General features: G+C 37.3%; 1 protein-coding gene across 2 annotated transcripts in view; it reads right to left on the bottom strand.

Annotated features, from left to right (window-relative positions):
- LOC150085280 (lachesin-like) overlaps positions 1 to 25,159 on the bottom strand; it is a 189,007-nt gene that overhangs the window by 93,009 nt on the left and 70,839 nt on the right. The window contains exon 1 of one of the 2 annotated variants that reach the window (XM_090373125.1): positions 16,400 to 16,743. The exons of the other annotated variant lie outside the window; for it this stretch is intronic. Within the exon in view, the coding sequence (XP_090229251.1) occupies positions 16,400 to 16,478 (79 nt within the window). The 5' untranslated portion in view covers positions 16,479 to 16,743. Of the gene's footprint in view, positions 1 to 16,399; positions 16,744 to 25,159 lie in introns of those variants that run through there. 2 annotated transcript variants of the gene reach the window in all.

Genomic DNA, 25,159 nt, shown 5'->3' with positions numbered 1-25,159 from the left:
TCATCTACGAAATATTAAATGACAGATGTTATTGATAGGCGATGACGTAGAATATCTTGTTTCCAAGACAACCATCGCGTGACTAGGATCTCTCTCTTTCTCTCTTTCTGTTTGTTCTTTCTTCAGCCTCTTACGACCGTAATATTTTACTGATGCCCTGTGATTTTCAAATGCAATAAAGATTTAGTGAAGCGTGTCCATCTGTGGCTTCGCCAAAGAACTTTTTTCTATCTAAATGTCATTTTCTCCAACCGGAATTCGACAGAATGTGTGGTAAAAGAGATTACCTGTTATTATTCATATACGATTTGTTCATAGAGAACCGCACGCGCAACGAATTTCTAAAGAAATTGTCAGAAGTGTGGCAGGAAAAATTGTTATTTCGGAACCGCTGTTTCTCGAATATTGAGAAAATTCTTAAAGCTTATCACTTAGAGCTTTTTTATTTTTTCAATTCTCTTCCAGTCACTACTTTAATCTGATAAATCCTATAATCTAAGGTTAGAATGATCAAGGATGTTTTAGCAGCACGTAAGAAAGTGCCTTTCTTGAGGAATATTCAACGATTAATGACGAAAGTGGTAAAATGTTTAATTATTAATTAAAGAATTGCCTATTCAGTTGTAACAACACAGAAGAAGGTTACGATGTGGATTATCTGCACAGGGATAAAATGCTGAGCGTGGAACAGAAATTCCACACTACTATTTTTCTAAATAACCGCGAATTAGATTAGCTGTCCATCATGACAGCTGTACAGGGCTTATATTTATACTTCTCTGTATATTATGCAAGGTTTTTATCCTCGTGTTAGGAAATGACGCTTTCGATGATGCGCATCGCTGTAAGTAAGATTTAATGGAGAAATGGGAATTATTTATCAAAACAAATGGGATGAAGGGGATATGGAAAAGGCATTTCTCCAAAAAATCAAACAAAACATTTGAGAAAAGAAAGAAAACAAGAAACGAAGGCCAGAGAGAATGAAAGAACAGCACATTCCTCTTTATGTTTGTATACTTCGAGTGAAGTGTGTCTTAATGTCTCCGACTTCCACTTCCTGTGAGTTGGTTGCGTGTCTGCAGTTGTGTTTCCGTGTCAAGACATCGTTCGTTTTCTTTGACCCATCTTTGCAAAAACGCGTGCCAAGTATGGGGATCTCGACATTTCCAGTCTGGCTCGCGTTCACGCTCCGGCGCTGAATTCTGCGAAAGGTACGCGTAATCTCGGCACAGCGGGAGGTCATCCCGATAGTCATTTCTCTCTGACCGCAGAACAACAGTAACACCTTCTTAGCACGTAACACAGTCTCACTGCGCACGCGCACATATAAAGTCACTTGTCAAGAAGATCCACAATCAAAGAAAAGCGAACCAATTTAATTTGAATGCAACGGGTTGTTGTAGCAAAGAAGAAGCAACCACAGTACGTAAATAGCAACAACTGAACCCGCTCAGCTTGTCATTATGGTATGTCTACCATCGTGGATGGTTTACTCCAGCTAACACACGGTTGCAGTGGGCCTGCGTGTAATCAAAGCTCTCTTTGGACTCATCAGCGATCTCTGAGAGTCCGCAAATGGATTTTGACGATTCAATTGTTTCAATATCGGCAAGAATACCGTGACGACAGTTTTGCGTGATTAGGATATCCTTCACAAGTTCATTAAGGGCCGAATACTTCGCTAAAGTAGTCCACTGCACCGACACACTCTCGTTATCTGCACTATCCAATTTACTTTCTTTTTGAAGGGAAATAAAGTTTCCAAGTTTCCTTAAAGGGATTCGGGTCATGTAGATTTAGTTTCTTCCGATATTAAATGGAGAAAATTTTGCTTCATTTGCTGATGGACCTAAAATGGCAGGGTGGGGAGAGAAAAATTAAAACAAAAAATGAAAATCGTACAGGAATGACCTGCTTAGTGAACCATAATTAGATGATTCAAACGAGTGTTCTTTCTTCCAAATCATTCATCGATCAGCAAATAATTTTTCTAAACGAGTCATTTTTCCATTCAATAAATCGTGTTCTTATTTCCAAATCTTTCTTCTATTCAGAACCCCCCCCCCCCCAAAAAAAAGGTAAACTGCAGCCATTATCAATCCACAGCAGGATGGAAGCCCCTTCCACGATTCATGTTCAAGGAAATGAACCATAATCTGCCACGCTGGTCCAGTGTGGGTCGACTATTTAGCAGTGAGGGGCTTGAATCAGGGTCTACTCAAAGAGCGTGTGCTATTGCACTCCCGCTCCTGACCACCAGGTTACGGAGGCCGCTCCTTCAGAAACCTATTGCTCTCCAAATAACTTTTCGATTCAACAAATAATTCTTCTTTACAAATCATTCTTTTATTCACCAAGTGTGTTTTTTTTCTTTCCAAAGTATTCTTCCATTCACCAAATAATCTTTCCAAACCATTCTTCGATTCAACGAATAATCTTTCCAAATCATTCTTCGATTCGACAAATTATCTTTCCAAATCATTCTTCGATTTAATAAATCTTTTTTTCATTCCAAAGCATTCAGGCATTAGAAAGAATCTGGCACTTAAAATTGAACATTGTAAACTGGAATTGTATACGGTACGTGATTTTTATTGGCTGACACTGCACAGCTCTTATTTCGCACCTAATTGGATTATACGAAAAAAAAATAAATAAATAAAACATCATTCTTTCCATGAGAGTTTTCAAAAAAAAAAAAAATTACATACTTTTGTCATAGTTCACATAATTAGCAACTTTTGTCGTAGTTCACACAATTAGTTTAATACAATACAGCAAGAACGTTTTCTCCTTTATTGTTTTTTTTTTTTTTAATCCTCATCACGAAGTGGAAGTGCATGAGGTGGTTAGTTGTGTCCGTTTACTATTATTATTGTTACTGTTGTCGAGTAAATCTCTGATACAGGTGTTCAGGATTGCAAGTTTCTGGAATTCCTTGTAGGTGTTCTCTGGAAGACCCATTGCTACTAGGCTGCTGTGTAGAGTCTTTGGCACCATACCGGTGGTTAGCACGATGATCGCGAAGGCCGTTACATATGATTGCCACATCTCTTTGATCTCCTGTCTTAGGTCCGTGTACTTCCTGATCTTTTCCTCATGGGTTCTCTGGAGGTTGCCAGTGTTGGGCACCGCTATGTCAATTAGATAGGTAGCCTTTTCCTTCTTTTCGACAAGGGTTACGTCTGGTCTGTTGTGCGGAATTGTCTTGTCCGTTGTTATGGCGCTGTCCCAGTATAGCTTGTGGGTTCTGGTCTCTAGTACTGCCTGGGGTTCGTACTTGTATTTCCTTTGATCAACTTGTATTTCCTCGCTAGCTATTATTATCATTTCTCCCTGATGGGAGTTCATCCCGTGACGAATCCTGTTATCAAACGCACAGGGCTTTAGTTATGTACTGTATAACTGTTGGTAGAGAAACTTCCTGACTATCCTAGAGGTGTTCATGATTGACTTTTTGGAGTTCCTTGTAGGTGTTCTCTGGGAGACCTATTGCTGCTAGGCTCTTGTGTAGGGTCTTTGGCACGACACCGGTGGTGTTGGCGAAGAATCACTCACTTTTACAAAAAAAGCGTGTCATGGTTATTTGGTGATGGTGACCAATGTAAGTTATGGGTCCGCGTTGTCTTCCAACTGTGTTTTGAAAATGTGAGACAAAGGGTTAATGAGAGATAAAAATTCGTTGCATTTGATGTACGAATGGTGTGGAGTGAACCTAGTACAGTCAGGTCACACAACTCGTTTACTTCTGTGTGAATGGGACAGCAGGACTAAAACTGATCTTTTGGTTAGAAAGAGTTAGCTAAAAAGGACTAATCTCATATCTGGAAGCAATATTATAACGGATGATCTACCTCTGTCTGTAAGCAAAGTTCTACCACCACTACATTTTAAAACCTGGACTAATTAAAGCCGCAGATAAAACGGAGGTTGTTTTAGATACATCGTTGCAAAGTTTCTTGAGTGTGAATAAGATGATAATTTCATAACTGTCTGAGAAAGAAGTGGTTTGGTTAGCATTCAAGGGTGTAGCGGCATTGTGAGAAACCTTTTAGACATTTATAAATCAAAATATTGTTAGAAGATTGTCGAGAACATTCTAGTTTCAAAAAATGTGTGGCAACACAGGTGTGAAGGTTCTTTTTCTTCACAGACACATAAAAACTTTCTAAAAATCCCAAATGGCAACAGAATGGGGACGGCCATTTCCTCTTTCAGAATGGCAATGAACCATAGCATACTGCGCAGCCTGTAGTGACTTAATATGAAGATATGGGACACAAAAACTTCATTGGTATGCTCAGACCAAAGCTTCGATCTTAACTCCATCGAACCCAACTGAACTTGAACATTAACCTCAGGACAGGTCAACAGACTTCAATCAAATGAACTGACCGTTACGTTTAGGGAAAAATGGACCAAAATATAGCCTTCATGTTTTGAAAAATTAGTTCGGAGTCTAACGACTTTTTTTTTTTTTTTTATGTGAACCCCAAACACGAGAGGTATTAGAACCTATAGTACTTAGTACCGTGCTTGGGTTGAAGGTTGAGAAGACGAAAGAAGATATTTGTTGACATTGGACTTGAACTTCTGTAGATTGTAATTTTCAGGAAATACATATGAAGGAAGGTTGTTCCAGAAAATGGCAGTTGAATGAATAAATGAGGAAGATGAAAAGTTGGTTCTGTGGGTTTGAAGTTGGACAGTAAATGGATGTTGGCTGGTGGCGGCACGTGTTCGGACTGTTTTGAAAGAGAGAGCGGGAATTATAGAAGCCAATTCAGAAGAACAGTGCCCATGGAAGTATCTGTAGAAGAGGCATGCAGCAGAAACAGTACGTCTATGAGAAAGCGAGTGGAGAGACTCTGTTAGAGATGAATCATTAATTAACCTAACTGTCCTCTTCTGAATGGAATCATGAAACCTGAGAGAGGTTTTGGGGGCACCACCCCAGATGTGGGAACAATATTCCATGGCAGGGCGGATTTGCGATTTATACAGAGTGAGCAGCTGTTTGGAAGAAAAGTAACGCCGAGAGCGAAAGAGAAAACCCAGTTTTTTAGATGCAGAGGAAGCAATATTTGTAATGTGCTTGTGCCAAGAGAGATTAGAAGTCAGGGTAATCCCCAAAAGAGATATATCATTTCGCCTAGAAATCGGAGTGTCACTAAACATAAGCATAGGAGCAGAAGAATCCTTTTTGCGAGATATAAGACAAGACTGAGTTTTAGAAGGGTTGAAATCAATTACGTTGTCTTTGCCCCACTGGAGAATTACCTGAAGATCGGCATTTAAGGAATTGGTAGCAGATTTTCGAGAAGTTAAAGCTGATTGAGCAGGACAAGGTTTCTCAAAATGGAAAGTTGAATGCAATGTGCTATCATCGGCAAAACTATGGATAGGATTTCCAGTCAATGGAAGAAGGTCATTGATATACAAGAGGAAAAGAGTGGGGGAAAGAACTGAACCTTGGGGGACACCGGCATTAGTGGAGAAGTTAGAAGACAGAGAGCCATCTACCATCACCCTCAGTGAGCGATCAGAGAGAAAACTGGATAACCAATTACTAAAACCAGTTGGCAAACCATAAGATGGAAGCTTGTTTAGAAGACCTTTATGCCAAACACGATCAAAAGCCTTTGAGATGTCAAGAGCAACTACTTGTGTTTCACCGAACCTTTCCATTGAATTAGTCCATAAATGGGTAACATAAGCCAGAATATCACCAGTGGATCGACACTGACGGAATCCATACTGGCGATCGTTGATCATACGGAAGGTTTCTAGGTAGTTTAAGAGTTGACGGTTAATTGATTTCTCCATTACTTTAGAAAGAGTAGAAGTAATTGCAATGGGACGATAATTGGATGGGAGGGATTTGTCACCCTTTTTAGGAACTGGCTGGATATGAGCAAATTTCCAAGCAGAAGGAAAAACACCTTTGGAATAAGAAAGTGAAAAAAAGGCGGCAAAGAATAGGAGTAAGTTCAGGAGCACAGGTTTTGAGAACAAGTGGAGAAATACCATCGGGACCTGGAGCTTTCTTAGCATCAAGATTCATCAAAATCCTTCTAATATCCTTTTGACGGAAGACCACAGGAGGCATTGAATGGAGCGTGTTGGGAATGGTGGGAGGTGTTTTACCAAGATCATTAATACATGAGCTGGAAGAAAAATGGGATGCTAGCAGGTCAGCTTTATCCCTGGCTGAAATGACAACAGAACCATCTGGTTTGGACAGAGATGGGAGCAGAGATGGGCAAAAGTTGCAGCCAATAGCTTTGGCAAGAGACCAAAATGCTCGGCTACCATTAGGGCAAGAAGCAAGTTTTCTACTCTTAGTCTGTGCACAATCTAGTTTAGACTGATTAATAACTGCTTTACAATTGTTGCGAGCTTTGGTGTAGGCAGAAAATGAATCTGAAGAATTAGAAACAAGCCAATTACGATATGCAACGTTCTTCTCTTGGACAGCCTTAGTACATTTATTGGAAAACCAAGGTTTAGATAAAGGGCGAGATTTTAAAGTGGAGTGTGGGATAAAGGATTCCATTCCTTCAAGAATAATTTCACTGACACGATCTGAGCAAACGTTGACATCAGAAGTTTTGAAACAGTAATCCGACCAAGGAAAAGAAGAAAAGAAGTCTCGCAGTTCATCCCATTTTGCATTCCTGTAATGCCAAACAATACGAGGTTGGGAATAGCCGTGAGATAAAGGTTCCATTGGAGAAGAGACAATCACCAAGTTGTGATCTGAAGTGCCTAAAGGACCTCTCACTTCGACTGTGTACTTAGAAGGGTTGTTTGTGAGAAAAAGATCAAGCGTATTGGCTGTATGATTAGGATTGTCCGGTATTCTTTTAGGTAAATGAACAATTTGTGCTAGGTCATTAGTAATTGCAAAAGCCTCAGCATCTCGACCTACTGGATCCGTGTGACTAGAAAACGGAAGCCAGCTGGAGTTGTGAACATTAAAATCACCAAGGAAAATTACCTCACTGTTAGGAAAGTTGGACTGGAGAAAGTAAAGTTGCAAAGAGAGGAAGTCAAAGAGCTCCAAGTGATTAGTCAAGTTGGGAGAACGGTAGAGACAACAGATGAATTTGACACAATGAGGTAGAGAGATTTTGAGCCAGAGAAGATCAAAGAGAGGAGATTCCAAATTGCCAAATCTCTGGCAGGGAATATCAGAACGGACATATGCACAAGTACCACCTTTGAGGCGAAAGGAATCATAAAGCGAATAATTTGGGCATCTGAGATGAGCAGTAGTTGAATCAACCGATAACTGAGATTCTGTCAGAAAAAGTACATGGGGTTTGGCAGACTGCAAGTGGAAATGGACATCGTTGAGATTAGAATTGAGACCACGTATATTTGTGAAATGAATTAGGAAGACTAGGATACAACTTGTAATTAAGGCCAAACACGGGTAGTAACTTTATTAAATGAATCAGCAAATAGTTCTTTGAAACTCCTAGGTGTCCGTTTACTTTTGGCAATACATGTATTTTGCTTTAGTAGTGGATGTTTTATTTTTTTTCAATTTGTGTGAAAAGATTGAGGTTATGGAGCAAAAATCAATTACATATTTGTGTTCTTGCAGGGATCGAAATGGAGAGCAGTCACAAATCCATCCGTATATACCCAAGGATACCTCTTCTCCCTTCTTTAACGGGTTCAACTCCCCTGGGCGGTATCTAGAAGGGAGAGAAAGCCAATAAAGGGTCATTCTCTTCATCTGAAAATCACGTCCGTAACCTTAGAGTCTCATTAACACTAATCTACCACTGAGGGTTTTTATTTTTATCCGATGCTGTACTAATGGTCATGAATAACCCGATTATTTTCTATAATGCACCCTCTTCCTTACCGGAGACATTATCAAGATTACACCATCTCTCAGATTACCCCGAAGATCAATTCTCATAGTTGGCTAGAAACGATCAATCTTTCACTGCCTCTCGGATAATTCCAGTCATGGACTCGTACGAAACATCATTTTCACAATGCCAACTAGCCGGAATGATTGAAGAGTGCAGGCAACTTAATCACCAATAAAAAAAGAGTGGAACGTGGTCGTAAAACTGTCACTGATTCATGATTAACAAGTTGATTAAAAATTAAGCCGAGTTTCATAACTTGTCAGTGGCTTCGCAGTTCCCGACTGACGGCTAAACTGGCGATAAGGTTGACTGATCCGTTATGTAAATAAAAGCTCAACTCCCTAATTAAAATTCTCGACTGAAGATAAACTCCGTAAACCCCCGGCTAACAGAAAGATGGAAGAAGGTCCGTAGAGAAAGACAACGCAGTGCTGCCCAAGACGTAGTAGTTTTCTTATTAGAATTTCAACGGCGTAGGCGGTTTCTTCCCATCATTTGATTTAACTGTTATTTGATTACTGATTTCACTGATTTTGATTATGATTATTCTCTGTTTGATTATTGAGGAAAGGATCCAATTAATTTTGGCCCAGTACATTCACATTTAGAAGCCCTTTAACAGGGAGAAAAAATCATCTAGGAGAAAGACTTCTGTAACTATTGAAGACACTTTCCATCGTTTATCTTCACTAACCAATTGAGTCTCCTTGGCTACCACAGTGGTTACGCATAATTTATAGGCATATTCAAAAACTCATGATTTTTGTGCAAAATATTGAAATGCAAACCAACTTGCAATTGCTGGAAAAAATATAAAAACTTGAAAAATTGATTCCCCAGGTATCACCAAACAATTTTCGAGATCAGTTAGATATTTTAAGCATAAAACTCGGTACTTTTTCACAATGTTAAGTCTTGTTAACAGAATCCAGATAGAACGTCTCAGATCAGATTTGGAAAAAATCGAGCTCGGTGAGGGAAAAAATTCCACATCCGCCAGACTTTGTATCATCAGATTACCATCTTTTCAGAAGTCTATGACATTACCAGGATGGAAAAGAAATCTGAAAGTTTAGAGGCTATCAAAAGGGCCGTGTGTTTTTGCCAGTAGTTTTTCGAATGTCAGAATACAGAATTTCTTGGAGTATAGTGTGCTTCCAAGGCATAACTTCGACCGTTATGGATAGGATACCTCTAGGAATCTAAATAGTTAAGAAGTTTCTTGGTTTTGTTTATCCAGCATAGGATGCAGTATTCTATGTGGATGAAGTTTTAGAAGAGATATTTAAAAGTGATTGCTCATCCTCAATGATTCCAAGATCACGGTTTCTCTTGACCTGAAACTATTACGTTTCCATTAACTGCACGTATTTTTTTTTTTAATTAGTGAACAAGATTTGTGCATGTTGATTGGTAAGCAGTCTGGTTACACGAAAATGCTATTTTGATGTGAATTGGACAGGACAGCAATAAGTCAATATCGGAAGAAGAAGCTATGGGCCACTTAAGTGAACTTTGACATCTGGTTTGGAAAATATCATTCTTTAAAAATTTGTTTATACAAAACAAATACATAATATGCGAATAAAATAACTTACCACGATGGATTTAAAATCTAAACGAATATTTGTCTTGAGAGAGTACAAATACTGCAAATCTGTTTGGTGCAATGCATCCTTAGCCTGAATCAAAATGTTCAACACGACCACCTTAATTTTCATTTATTAAGACTAGTCGAGACACGAAATTACTTTCAGATTTATTAAAGTACCCCGGATCAATACTAAAACTTCTTGTCTAATTGCCAGCGTCAGTTCTAATAAATTCAAACGCTGGATTTTGTAAACATTGTCTTTCAAGAAGCACATAATCAAAGGAATTCAGTTGTCACAGGGATTTAAATCGGTGCCTTCGCGGAGGCCCGTGGCCAATTAAATTATTGTACAAGGAGTATGGTTCTCTCAAAGATTGCCCGTTCATCTACAGGCAAAATGGTGCCCTACACAGTATCCTGGCATAGCTTTCTTCAGTTATCATTTAATTATCCTAATAACTTGTTCAAAGTAATATGTTCCCATTTTGGAATATTTCAAATATTCTAGGGACATTCAACACATTTCCCTTTTTATCCTTTCTTAATCGTTCACGAGGACAATGAGCTCATGCATGATGATTGTTACATGAATCTTGCATGATATTGGTTATAATCTAAAAAAATAAATAAATTCTTCATTAGGAGTTGTTTTATGGTCAACCTTTGCAGTAAATTGCTGTTTCTTGGCTCATCAAACCACACATTATCCATCTTCTCATCTCATACGCAATGATCGATTGCAAACCGTAGATGCTCGAGGTAATTTAGAGAGTAATTATGCAAATTTATTTATCTTTCAAACTATTACGAAAAGTAAGATCTATAACTATGTAAAAATAAATTTAGCAAATATATCACAATTTAACTGAAACAGCTAATGTATTCGCATCTCTGTGGTGTTGTAAAGAGCTCAAGAGCAAGGCTAAAAAGCTTAAATATCCTTAATAATTAATGTCAGTTAGCAGTGTAATACTGAGAGGACGTCAAAATTTCTGATTCAAACAAACTCCTGGAGTTTCTCTTGGATCAAAGAAGAAGCCACGCAAGATTGGTCGTACTGGTTCGTATGGGATCTGATTAAAAAAGAGCACAAAATTTTTCATGTTGTATGTCTATTAAATAAGCCATATTTAATCCATCTTTTATAAAGTATGCATGCCTTTAACGTTTATTTATACAAAAATAAAATGAAAACAGCCGCTTGAGTTCCTAATGGAAACTCAGTTTGGCAAACAAACTCCAGGAACTGGACCATCTTGCATTCTGATGTGTTTGACCTAATGACCAGTTAAAGGGGGAAAGGGTAGGTTGTTTACAGACGTTTTCGAGGCTGATGGAGTTTGGAGAGAGAATAACCTATATTGCACTACCCTTCTATTATCACGGAAGTGGGAAAGGCGTTATGGGTTGTTAAACTTCTAGATCACTAGTTGGCAACTTTACTGGAGTGGCAACAACAAATAACCTGTTGCCACAGAGGGCGCCACCATAACCACAATGGAAGCTAATTCTTAGAACAATCTGGTTGAAAATCTCACCAGGATTGCATCACTTTCGTTTTGTTTTATACAGATATTAAAAGATGTCTAGCGCAGCTGTTACCATGGCAACAAACCAAGTCATCAATCCATTGGTGAACTTGAAATTAATAAATGATGTTAATTACCGTATGGTGTATTTATTTATTTTTAAATAAAAGTGCTTCTATTTAAAAAAATTATCTTTATAATTTATTTTATTACTATAGATTCAATGTTTATAATAACTGTTTATTAAATACAAATGCACTTAAAATTCAAATACAAATGAACTTTGGTAACCTGTTACTGGATCATAACTTATTTTCTGATACTGGATTCTAACTCTCTCTGATGCAGGATCGCAACTATTATGGCAATAAATCTTCCAATAAACGAACAAATATGTGTTTTAAAATGCAAGGACGACAATATTAGACGTGTTACTTCAAACGTATCCTATTTTATACACTAATAACATATTTATCGATTTTCTTGAATTTATCTCCATATTCCCGAAACTGCTTGAAAAAATACTGTTATGCCTACTCTCAGCTTCATCTATATTCACAATTTCAAATTGCCTAGTCCGCCATGCTTATATTTACAATCATATTCAAGCATATCTAAAATACTAGTCCTGAGGTTACCATAGTTACCACTATACGTGTTGCCATGGTGATCATTGTTCTGAAATATGCCTAATGATAGTTGATTTTACTAAGCAGCGATTCTGATTAAACTAATCACAACTCTGATTTAAATTCTCAATGGGATTTTATTATTTAATCTCGATACCAGGTGGGCAACAAATGATAATTTAATATAATCACAGATGTACCGAAATTTGAAATCCGAATAAAGAAGTATAAGACTAATTGGATACAACAACTGAGCATTGCATCAGCTATATGCAATTAAACTTAAAACGTTGCTGAAGGTTCGTCTTCAGTTCATGTATAATTTATAGCTTTTTTTTTTTTTTCTATTCATGTATTTTAAATGTGTTGTTCAGCAAGCGTTGATACCAATATCAATATTGTAAGCTGCACATTGCCATCTCAAGCGAAGCGACTTTTAGATACGTCTTTCCGTAATTCTTATTCAGCAACTTTTTTTTTTTTTTAATGTTCTTTTGTTCACTTTTGAGAGAGACAATTTTGCTGATAAAGCAATTTACTTTCACATTACCAACTTCCCCATTGTTTACTGGCGCCATCTAGTGAGGCTGAAAATAATATCCACAAAAAGTACCAAAATTGACAAAAAAATAAAGATTCTAAAAGCAAATATTCGGAATATTAAATGAATACGAATATCTGGGAATTCAGACGCTCATACGACAAAAAAAAGAAATAAAAATAGAAAAACACGGTTGTAAACTTCATAATTACTGTTGTTATACCCATGTGGTATCCATTATTAATAGGCGGATTTACAAAAAGGAACAACAGAGGGAGCTGTTGTCGTTTCGAGGTCGCATAACATCAACAACATTCCAATGGGAGGGAGAAAATAAGTGAAGAAACTAAAAACTGAGGAAAAAAATAAGGAATGACCGATAGTTTCACTATAAGAGAAGAAGTGTGCACGATCCCCACCTAAAAAAGTGGAATCTTATTTCATAAGAAAACTTCCGACAAAGTTTGCGCTATGTACAGGCTCCTGCGATTCTCAGAATCCTGGTAAGCACATGTGTGGAAATCTTGCTTTTCATACCAAGTGCCAGGGACGGGGAGGAAATCACTCATCCCACACTTTCTCTGTACCAGTAATGTCGGAACAACAAAGAGATTCGAGAGGTTTCTCTGCGTGCATTTATATACAGGCGTTGTAATGCATATAATACTCAACGAGACGTACACACAAACTTTCCATTTTTCTTTCCCCATTTCTGTCGAAGGTTGCATTTAGCAAGCGAATACACGGCCCCATCTAAGTGTGCAATATTTTCAGATAACTTACAAATGCGTCGCGGATAGAACCTCTTTAAAATTCTCTTTCAAACATTCCCTTGAGTGGATGCTTAAGATTCCACTTACGTAGCTTTTAAAGGTTTATTCCTTTTTCTTTTCTTCACTTTTTGAGTTCAAGACAAACGTTCCTCTAAATTGTCTATTCTTTGCTATTTTTGGCTTGACTATTGTTTTGAAACCTTGGATTACAGTAATATTTGATTAGTTTTTGGCTTTCATAATTACCAATTCGCCATTTTTACTGTTTTATGCTTTTTTTTTGACTAAATTAATATTCTTTTAAATAATCCTTAACTTAAAACGCATTTCGAAACAAGGTCGATTATATTATGACTTTCGAAATATTTTATTTTTTACGCATTATTATTATTATTATATTTTAAATTTATTAGCTTGATTATTACTTTTATTTTCAGGTTTTATTTAATATGTCATCAAAAAAGGCAAATAAATCAATAAAAAATAAAAAATCGATGTCATGTAAATTTGAAAAATTGTATAATAGTTTTAATATCACTCCAGCATTTCCTAATAATCCTATTTTTAAAGTAAAGATTATTTTTGAAAACTTTCCAGTTGTAACACGATAAGATAAAATGGTTAAATTAATCAACCTCTGCCAAATTTACCACAAATTAGATAACTGTTCTGAGAATGACGTTGCAAAAATCCTGCTTCTTTGAACCATTAGAGTGTTTTGTGTTCTGTGAGTAAAGATAAACAGAATTAAGGTTTTAAGTGTATGATATTACAGGGACCCATTACTAAATTACTTTGAGAAAGACAGTTTCGAGATTCTGGCTACACATTCTCCTCCACTAAAATCATTATTTGGCCACTGTACTATTGTCAAGTCCAATATACGAAGAGGAGGATGGACTAGCTAGGCTGGTAGGCGAGAGATGCTCTGTCTCTCTCTCTCTCTCTCTCTCCTCTCCCACTCTCTCTCTCTTAACGAGAACGTATAACTGTACTCTCTGAAACCAGGAACGAATGAGCCCATCACAAACGCAAGAAGCAGAACCCATCCTAATGGTTGTCCCATGTTGGCTCCTGCAACACGACTGCCATTGTATAGTTCAAGCACTGGGGAGTAATCGCGATTATAGCAAGTGAAGTTCCAAACATAGAAGTAATCCTGTCTTTAGTAATGGATCAGATGAGATGAAAATGGTTCTTGTTGTTGTTCAATGTAGTCCATCAACTTCCAAGACGAATAATGTGAGAGAGCACAAAAAATTTCACAAGAATGAGAAAAAACTACCTCGTTTGGGACAAATCATTACAACGCTGGAACGTGATAGGGTTACTTCCTACCCTTATAAAACTTAAAGTAGTAAAAAAAACACACAAAAAAAACGGAAATTGATAATGAGGTAGATGATGAAAGCTGATGTATATTTCTACAACTCTGTGTCCCTATATAGATTGGTAGACAGCCAGACTAGAGAGAGAATATATATATAAATAGATAGATATACAGAGAGAGAGTTTTTAAATTATTGTAGTTATATTTTGCAAAGATTGTTACTCCCCTGATTTTGTTGTGTCTCGGGCAATTGCCCGTCTCCTTCGCTGCTGTTATGACAATGATTCATGATTCAAGCGCAGTTAGGAGAAAATCCTATTATGATTAGTACAAAATACTTTGAGATCTCGGATTTAAGATTGAGAAAAGTTATGGTTGATTTGAAGTTTCTTAATAGATTGTCCTCAGAGTGAATTGAACTCCCAAGCCGTGTTAAAATTATTATCTGATAAAATCATAATCCCGATATCATTTACTTTAAAAAAGTAGTAATAGTTATAATTTTTCTAGATCAAATTGTAATTATTACTACCATTTTCAATCGTATTATTGCTATTAATATATTAAGAGATGCTAATTACAATTATGCAGTATATAGTCATGGTAACCAGTTCACAGTTACCATGACGACAAGTTACTATGGCTGCATCTTTACTTTCATATTAAACTACTGTAATGCGCTTTGCATTCTAATAACGTATTCATAAAATGAGTAGTATGCACAGTTTTGTTGTATCTATTGACTATTTTTTGTGTGCAGGGATTGGTAATTTTTGTTGTTGTTGTTGTTGTGTTAGCCTGTGGAATCCCACTGCTGGGCAAAGGCCTCCCCAGATTTTTTTTCCATTCATCTTTCTCCATCCATAAGATATATATAGACAGTGGAAAAGTTGATAGACAGATAATAAAAAAAAGAGAGAGAGACTGATGGATGATTAGTATGAATATAAAAAATTAAAAGAAAAATATATATGATGAGGGAAACGTGAAATAGTGGGAACAAAAAGAGGACGATTGAAAGAAAGACTGATAAACAGAATAGAGAGATATTAGTCAAAATAAATATAAACCCAGCGATAGAAAATATAGACAAAGATGGCGTCGACTGATGGTAAGTAATGAATATGATTACATACATAGAAATTTAGAGAGAAAGTGATAGGAGGAGAAAAGCAACAGAGTGAATTTGTAGACGCCAAGCAATTTTCAAAGAAAAGCTTTTTTTTTGTTTTTTTTTATGCTTAAAACTTGAAAAAATGGAAGACTACTCCAAATGAAATCCTTCAAAGAATGCGTAGCTAATCTGTAGACACCACGGCACCAGCGTCAATTAGAAAGCAGTTGCTTTCTATTTTTCACTTGCGGGTGACAAAAGCCAACTCCTTTTATTTGTAGGAGACATTTTGTAGGAGAAGTAAATAAATTCCAGTAAAATGAACTCTGTGAAATTTTGGTATTAGAAATTATTTGGTGTTTGGTGAAAGGAAGATAATAAACTGCATGGCTGGCGTAAAATGCGAGAGAATGTAGATAATTACTGACGTTAATGATTGCAATTCATTCACTTAAAAGCACAAAACAGCTTGATTAAGAGAGTGATAGAAGTGCGAAAATAAACAATAATACTTTAACAAACATACCAACTTCAGTCCATACAATAATGAATCATTAGCGAAAAGTTCCTGGAAGGAGCTACTAATCAAGGAGTACTGATATCCATTTAACTATTAGTATTAAAATATAATATAAATATTTTTTTATAAAAAATATCTGAAGTGTAATGTAAAATCTGAAAATTTGAAATATTTTATTGTTTTTAAATTTTTTAAGTAAATTAATGATTTATAAAACTACACCATTACATAGTTAATATAAATAATTAAAGATGACGTAATTGTACTTTCCGTTTCCGGTTTATATATTTTGATAAAAAATCTAGTTTCCTTTCTTATCAGCTTTACAAGTCGTTTTTCGTTTCTCACATTCGCGTACACAATAACTCGCGGCTTGAGAACTATTTGAAACTCTTAAGCTTGACGTTATGAAACAGGATGTCAAAAGAAGAAAAGAAAATAAAAAAAAAAGTAAAAACTGAACAAACATCTTACCTTTAGCCCAAACAGCTCGCATGACATAAAGGCAAAGAAATCCATAGAATAAGAGCAGAATCAGTAACTTGGGAGTCATATGACTGCCAATCTTCTACAGCTGTCACTTGTACCAAGAAAATAATACTCAAGATCCAGATTTGCTAACAGTCACATAGGATAAAGCGAGGCAGAGAAGATAGAAGGGGGAAAAAACGGGATGAGGGAAAACAAAATCAATGGTGAAAACTTAGTCCGCTGCTACGATACAAACACGTGTGAACACCGGCGACAGATCACATAGACGGCAGATCGCGACCATACCTTATCGTCACAGCTCTGCCGAGAGAAGATGCTCACAACCCTGCGTTTCAGTCTCTTCTCACACTCAACGTACAGCTATATATATTGGTTTTCTAGATGCCAGTCCCCGACCTTTGCGTAATGTCCGATAGAGGGCACTGGATTACCAGAAAAGAAACAGCTAGTTGAAAAGCCAGTGTCCACGCTACGTAATCAATACCAGCTTGGTTTTTCCTTCCTTTTCCATACAATGATTATCTATGAAATGTTTTGTAACCTGCGTGACCGAAAAATGTAACGTTTTCTTAATATTTCGTGGAGTCGCTGGCGATTATAATCGATAAAAGTCGTGAACGCCCACCCGCTCGCCCTCCCGAAACCACTTGTTTCCTGAAAGTTTCTGCAAAGCTATTTTTTTTTTTTTTTTTTGGGAAGGTATAGTTCGTAAATTAGATTGTGACGCTGTCGGACGACTAATCATGCAGTAGGGGTCGATGGGGGAGAGACGTTTAATGCGTCTTTAATTTAGATGTTCAGGAAGACAACAATGCGCAGATATGAATGCGCAGTGGATGGACACTCCTTTGTCGGCTGGAGAGAACTTAGTGAGCGTGGATTTTTTATTTTCCTTTTTTTTTATCTTATAGAAATGTGTCGAGAAATGATTTCTAGTTTTTTTTCCCCTTGAATTTCTTTTCCTTTCGCTTTCTAGTACTGAGAAAACATAAATTATTTTTTTTTCGAGGGTTAAAAAAATCCCTCGGTGATAAATGCTACTCTTTTGTCATTTCAATTTATATTAAAATAGAACTACCATTAAGATGATTGTAAAGACATTATTATTGACATTATGTGTACACGTAGAGAGAGAGTTGAAGAAGGACAGATAGAAATAGATCACTGGTATGTAATAATAATGTCCTTTAATTACTGTAAAAGTAAGTGACAGGCATAAGCCTGCACTACAGTTGGTGTTTACTTCCATAAATCTAAATCGATAGATGACTCCTTGAAGACACAAATTATTACAATTGGGAAGAATCTGTTTAGAGTTTTTATCCTGTTCAGGTTCGACTGGAAAATCCCCTATGGGGATTTTCCAGCCGATATATTTCCAAATATTAAAGTGATCCTGAATGTGGGTACTTAAGTTAATAAGCATTTTCATGTTGTCAGTTCTGATTCTGTGTGTGTGTGTGTGTGTGTGTGTGTGTGTGATGGGTATGTAGATGAAACTGTTGCGCAATGAAGCTTTTAAGATGGTTTTCGGATGGTAAGTTTGATACTTCTCATTTTCTTGATGAACGATTTAGGGATCTTGTACCAAATCATAGAGGCATTTCAGAGAATCGATAGGTGTTTATGCAATTATTTATAATGGTCTTTTTTTATTATTATTTATTATTTATTTTTTTTTTTGGTGTTCGGCAGACATTCAGTTTTAGAGGGTTTCCAGACGATGATTAAGATTAGAAGAATTCAGTGAAGCTGAGGCGTTTCCGGATACAGGGTAGGCAAGTAGGCAAATTTGATGTGGATGGTTGATAGACAGAGAGATTAAACTTTATATACATCCTTGTCTTGAAGATTAAATATCGATTAAAGAGACAGACCTACAGATGAACACAGGATGGCAGGTGGACGAACACTCAAAGAGAGAGAGAGACAAAGAGAAAAATGAAAAGAGAGAAAGACTGAATAGTTGAGAGATATGACAGAGAGAGAGAGAACAAAATAGAAAGAATGGAGACAAAGAGAGAGAGAGAGAGAGAGAGAGAGAGAAAAAGAAAGGTCGGAGACAGAGGGAGAGAAAAAAGAAAAATAGAAAGATTTATAGCAGAGAGAGAGAGAGAGAGAGAGAGAGAGAGAGAGAGAGACAGAGGGAGAGTAAAGATAGAGAGAAAGATTGGTGACAACAAGAAGGAAAGACAGAGAGAGAGAGAGAAACAGAGGGAGAGGAAAGATAGAGTGAGAGAGAAAGAAATAGACAGATGAATATCACCCAAGCTTATAGACTGATAGAGTAATAGAGACATTCAGAAATACAGATTCAGAGAGGCTCTATATGAAAATATAGAGTGATAGAAGAGCATAGACATGAAGAAAAAAAACAGTTAAGAAAAAAAGATGAGAGAGTGAGAGAGAGAGAGAGAAAATTCTGAAATTATATTCATAATTATGAGTGTTAAATGAACTCATACAACTTTCAAGTGTTTCAAAATAACCATTTTTGTTATTGTTGTCTTTTGAAGTGATCGACATCGAACTTTGCACCCTAATGACTCGGCCATTTATCGTTTGGGACATCCGACGTAGGGCGGTCATCGAAAGAGAACAGCAGGCGGTCGCTTATCGAGTGGTCTCTTCTTTATCATCCGAACAGTGGGTTTAACCGATTCCTTCTCCAGCCGATAGCGCTATCGTCTATTGGTGTTGTTAGCTGGCTCGGGCCCATGTCGTCGACTCATTATCTGCACGTTACTACGACGCCGTGGTCCAAATAATTTATGTGATTTCGCAAACTTTTCCGGGTGTCATCCTCAGTTTTTAATTTCATCTCGATTGTGTTTAAAAAGCAAACGAGCTACGCAAATGTTCAATACTTCATTTTAACCTCTGATCTCTGCACCCATAGAGAAATTCCGTTCCCTAACGATACTCATCAAGTAGTTCAGAATCCAAGCAAGGCCCGCCACCCCTAATGAAGCCTTTGTGCACGTTCTCACGCGTGTCCAAAGCCTCCCTACCTTTCTGCAGAGTCAAATAGAGGGGAACCGTGAAACAAGTTGCGCTAACAGCGTGGATTGGCTTCGTCAGACATCGACACGATCTCTACCCAAATGACCAGATCGCAATTAGAAGATAATCTCGCACGAACCCAGAAAACGATTGTATCGAATTCCAATTTCCTGTTTACATCTGTAGTACAACGATTAACCAAAATCAGAAAAGTGTCACGTGACAGCTGCTGTCTGACGTCACAGGACATCGAAGCCTCTCGGTTTATTGCCTTCGTAACCAGATATTATTCGATCACAATCGGCTGCCATGGTTAAGCAAGCAGCGCCCTCTACGCTTTAAAAGAAAACACGAAAATAAAACTCAAAAACGAAACCACTCACTCACTCAAACCCCTAAAGTGAGAGAATATTGACAAGTGACGTAAACTGCAAGTTGTCCGTAGTTGTTCATTGGTTCTGAGAACGCTGTAATCATTCGGGTCTCCCCTTCGACTGCACTAACTGCGTATGTCGGTCACACGTCAAGAATGCGAACTACAGAAGAAAAATCACAAACTGTGTGCCAAGCAGTTTGATGTTCCCCACGATTTTCGTTTATTTTTTTCTTTCTTCAATTTTTAGTTCCCCCTTGAGAAATTTTCGAGTAATCTGTTGGAACATCGAAGAATTATTCATCCGCATTTAAATAAATATAAAGCGAACACGTTGGGAGATTCGTAGTGTGTTCCAACATTGTATAAAGAATTATATAAAGTGAATTGCTGGGTGGATGGGCTCTTTTGGAAAATGCTTAGTTAGAATCCGTCTCTTATGAAAGACGAAATCAAGAGAACCAACCCATATGACCATGTATAATACATTCATAAATTGCATGTGTTCTCTGGTCGATTTGCCTGTTTTGTTGGATGAAAAACTCCAGTTTGCTGGAGGAGAAAACCTTGCTATCCACGCTCGTGAACTACTAACTCAGCCACAGAATGTAAAATGTCCACAGCATTCCCGTTATTGACTAGCTTCGAATCAGGGGATTTACCACCCGTTGGAGGGAAGATGGTGGCTATAACCACCGCAAAAACGTTGCCTGGTGTGGCAAATCCTGGCTTCTGCTGTTTCACACTGATGAAAGGAGCAGAGCATGATGAAAACGGCATGAGTCCATAGAATCAGTCCTGTCCGACGTCAACAATGAAAGCTGGTAATGGCGGTGGGGGAAGTATTTCCCAGGCTGTGGTCCCTTGATAGCAATGGAGAAATATTTGAAAGCCACAGATTATGTGGAAATTCTTTCCGACCAGGAAAGAATGTCCTCTTCATGGTTGCACTTTATCCATCTGCGAATGGGTTCCTGCAACTGAGTAATCCTCCATGGTACAAGACCAAAATTGTAGAGAACAAATTCCAAGAACGTGAGGGTGAATTCGGCCTGTTGTGATGACCTCTCTGCTCAGATCTCAGTCCAAATGGGTATCTGCCAAATGAGGTTGAACATGCTTTTCGGAGTAGAGATTCCAAACCATCCAATTTGCAACATCTGTTGACTAACATCCCTGCGTAGTATAATAACGTAGCTACTTAGTGTATATGGGATTATTTCACACCATGGTAGGGTCAATCAATCTTTGATTTGAATTGGATCTGTTTCGTCACATACTTCATTCACTAAATATATCTATAAAATGTCAACCTTCCACTTTTAGAACACCTGAAATTCTTTTTCTCTTTTTTGTTTCCGTTTTTGTTTTGTTTCTTAAATTTTTATCACCAGGGAGAGGACTGGGAACGTTTTTTCAACCGGGTTCTGGTATAACCGACCTCCTGCACAGTCGGCTTGCCTGCTACTGGAAATTAATACTTTAATGTGTAGAAATTTATATATTTTCATAGTTAAATCATGTTTCTCTTACTATTTTACTAATTTATTTATTCTTACACAAAATGTGTAAGAATAAATAAATTAAAATACATTTGTAGAATTCTCTCGTATATTCGCCTGTAAAGCGGCCTCAGTATACTTGGCCCGCCAGGCTTTACCCCTGAACCTTATGGGTAGTCCGCCCCTGCCAAGTGTATTTTGTAAATCAAGTTGTGGGGGGTGGAATCGAAGGTCCTTAATAAATATACATATACATACATATGTCTTTACTCTTCTTTAAATTTTATTTTGAATATGTATAATAATAATGCTTTATTAAATATTCCTTATTTGTTCTGTTCCCTTATAACTATATAGACCACTATTCCTTACACCCCCACGTACACATCTGACTTTGCTTCACAAGAGAATTCCAGATTCAAGGGAACTTCTCAATTAATTATAATTCCCTTCGGAAAGGCTGAGTGTTCAGGAATAACAAACTCACAAATTAATAAACAACAAAGTTTATTTACATACATATATACAATATAATATGCAATTGAATAAAAAAATATGTAATATGCATACAAAGTTAAATCAAGGCAAATATTATTCTTATATTAACAATCAATATGCTATTTTCATCATTATACTCTGTGTTCTCTCCATTCTGTCACGATACACTGAAGACCAATCTTAACTTTCCTAAAGTCTCTATTTGTTATTAGTCTTTCAGTTGTACCAATTCTTCATCAATACAAACACTATATTCAATTATCTATCTTTAGAACATTCAAAGATTCTCACTATAAACTTTATTATCCTTCTAACATATTATAATCATTTGAACAACAATTTAATCTATTACTTATCTTTCGTTTCTCTTGCATTTTACAACCTTGTTGAATTAAACTCTGTTAGTATATATATAATTTACTTAAGAGATAATTTATCTATCAATTTACTTCTAGTGCTATCCCTTTTTCATTAATTAATCACTATACTGTTTCACTAACAGTCCTTGTTAACTTACAGTACTTAATAATATCTCACCTACTTCTATCTTTTTTCTTTCCTTTCCGGGGAGGTTTCAAACTTCCATTTTTGGCTCACTGAGGATCTCCTTCATCTGCTTTCACCTGAATTTGCTACAGATAATTTTTTTTAGGAACTCTTGGCTGCATAGGACTGGCGTTCTTTCTCCACCTTATTCGGGCTACCATCCATTCGCTGCTTCCTTCCTTCTCATAGAGCTACTAATTTCGCATTTTCGCTCCTTTCTCTGGAGCTACTGATTCTGCGGATTTCGCTCCCTTTCTCTCCACTTTATTAAAACCTATCACAAGGAAAACTCATAGGGCATCTCACACTAACTCCTTCTCCACTCCACTTTATTAAAACTTATCACAAGGAAAAACTCATAGGGTGCTACCCTCGTTTTTCCGCTCCACCTATTAAGAACTTTTTCAAGAAGAAAACTTCCCAGGGCGCTACCCTTCTCTTTTCCCACCAAGACCAAACACTCAACTGTTAACTGACACATATTTCCTACCACAACAGAACCCTCAACTGTCCATGTTACTAACTCATTTTACTTATATCGACGAAAATCTCGACTGCTGTGTCCGCTGAATATTTCATTTTCCCTAGCACCAACAAAAACTCAACTTAGAATCCCACTAACCCATTTTCATAAACACCCACAAGATCTCAACTATGGGTTCTCACTCTCTACTCACGTTTTATAACACGACAAAAAAACTTCAACTGTGTCTCCCCTAACTCATTTCCATAAACACCCACATGAATCTCAACTCGGGATTCTGACTCTTTCTCACATTTTCTAACACGACAAAAACTCAACTCTCTGTCCTAACTCAATTTTCCAAACGCCGACAAGAATCTAAACTTTGTCTCCCCCTAACTCATTTCCATAAACACCCTCATAACTCAACTCGGGGTACTGACTGCCTCTCCCTGTTCACTCACTTTTTGTTCAACTCAATTTCTGTACCGCCTACATATGTCAAATCCGGCCTAGTTTTCAGTTTAACCAATCCTACTCATTTTATCAACTTTCTCTCTGTTCTTATTCGCTAATTTTAATCTTTCTCACGCTGTCTATTTAGTGCTCTATCCAACTTCTTATTTTAAGAAATTTGTAAAATTTCTCAGGCTGTCTGTACCTTTGAAGTCAGCCGCTTATAGTTATACTGTAGTAGACTAATTTCCCACGATCTATAAAACTTGCCATCACTGCCAGCCAGATGCCAGTCTTAAATCTAATTCCCAGCATTTGTTTCGTTTGCACAACCCTGTCTCTCCTCCAGGTGTCACCGATTAAAGAAATGTCCCGACAGCACATGGTCCACCGCGCTATTGTTTTCCAGAGTTGACACCTTCTACTAATAGCCGTTCTACTAATTCTAATTCTACTAATAGGGGCTTAGAGGGGAACAGGTATCCTGTGTGTTATCAGACACTCAGCCTAAAACACTGATGGATCCAATATCTCTCTATTACAGAAGATTTAGGAGAAGTCCGGTTGGCCTGCCTCCCTAAAATCCACTCATGCACACCTTCTCGATGGTGAGCCGTGTTACGTCACTTAGGTGGCAACGAACGTGTAGAGTGGTTCTCTTCAAGACGCCTGGTCAGCGTGAAGAGGAAAAGACCAAACCCTCCAGCAATGAGAGCACAACAATACAAATGGCCCTCAGTCCCCAGCAGCTTTCACTCTCCCTCTTACGGCAGCGAGAGGATCAGAGTGGAAGCAGAGGGTGCTAAGAATCTCTGGGTACGACCAGGCTGCCATGCACGGAAATTGAACTTGGCCTGTTATAACGTACGATCACTCATCGGTGAAGACAGGATATTAGAGCTGGAAAAGGAATTAGAAAATGTGAATTGGAATATCATCGGTTTGGCTGAAACAAGAAGAAGAAATGAATCACTTATAAGTTTATCAAGTGGAAATCTGCTGTACACCAATGGAAACAGTGAAAGGAGTGAAGGTGGAGTTGGGTTTCTGGTCCATAAAGATTTTAAAAACAACATTTTGGAATTCAAAAGTACATCACCAAGGGTGTCAAGACTAATACTCAAGATTTCTAAGAGGTACAAGCTAAAGATTATAATGATTTATGCACCAACATCGAGCCATGATGATGAAGAGGTTGAAGAAATGTACACTGAAATTGAGAGTCTTCTAGATGAGCAGAAAACCCACTACACTATTATTATGGGGGACTTCAATGCTAAGGTTGGAAAAAGGCAAAACAGCGCAGAAAGAGGAACTATAGGAAATTTTGGAATTGGTGAAAGAAATAAAAGAGGAGAAAGACTTGTGGAATTTGCAGAATCTCAAGGAATGTCAGTAATGAACACTTTTTTCAAGAAAAGGGTGAACAGAAAGTGGACATGGAAGAGTCCAAATGGATTAACAACTAATGAAATCGACTTCATCCTCACTAACAGAAGATATATTGTGAATGATGTTACCGTCCTGAATAAGGTAAATGTTGGAAGTGATCACAGAATGGTAAGATGTACACTTGATATAGATGTAGGAAAGGAAAGGAAAAAACTGACTCGAGTAAATAATACAAAGGTCTTTGAAATAACAGAGGAGGAGAAAAAGCAGTATGTACTGGAACTTAAGAACAAGTTTGAGCTTCTGCAGACTGCTCAGGACCAAGATATCGACGAGGAATATTACAACTTTCTGAAAGTGATAAAGCCCAAGAAACCTATAGGGAAACAGAAATCCAAAGAAGAAAAAATTAGTCAAGAAACACTTGTCATGATGAACCAAAGACGACAAATGAAGAGCAAGAAAAACACTGACAGGGAGAAAATTGAGTATACTGAGTTATGCAAAGC

Source organism: Mastigoproctus giganteus, chromosome 5, assembly GCF_048544385.1.
Source record: "Mastigoproctus giganteus isolate SK-2022 chromosome 5, ASM4854438v1, whole genome shotgun sequence".
Lineage (NCBI taxonomy): Eukaryota > Metazoa > Arthropoda > Arachnida > Uropygi > Thelyphonidae > Mastigoproctus > Mastigoproctus giganteus.
This window is presented reverse-complemented; position numbering and strand designations above follow the sequence as displayed.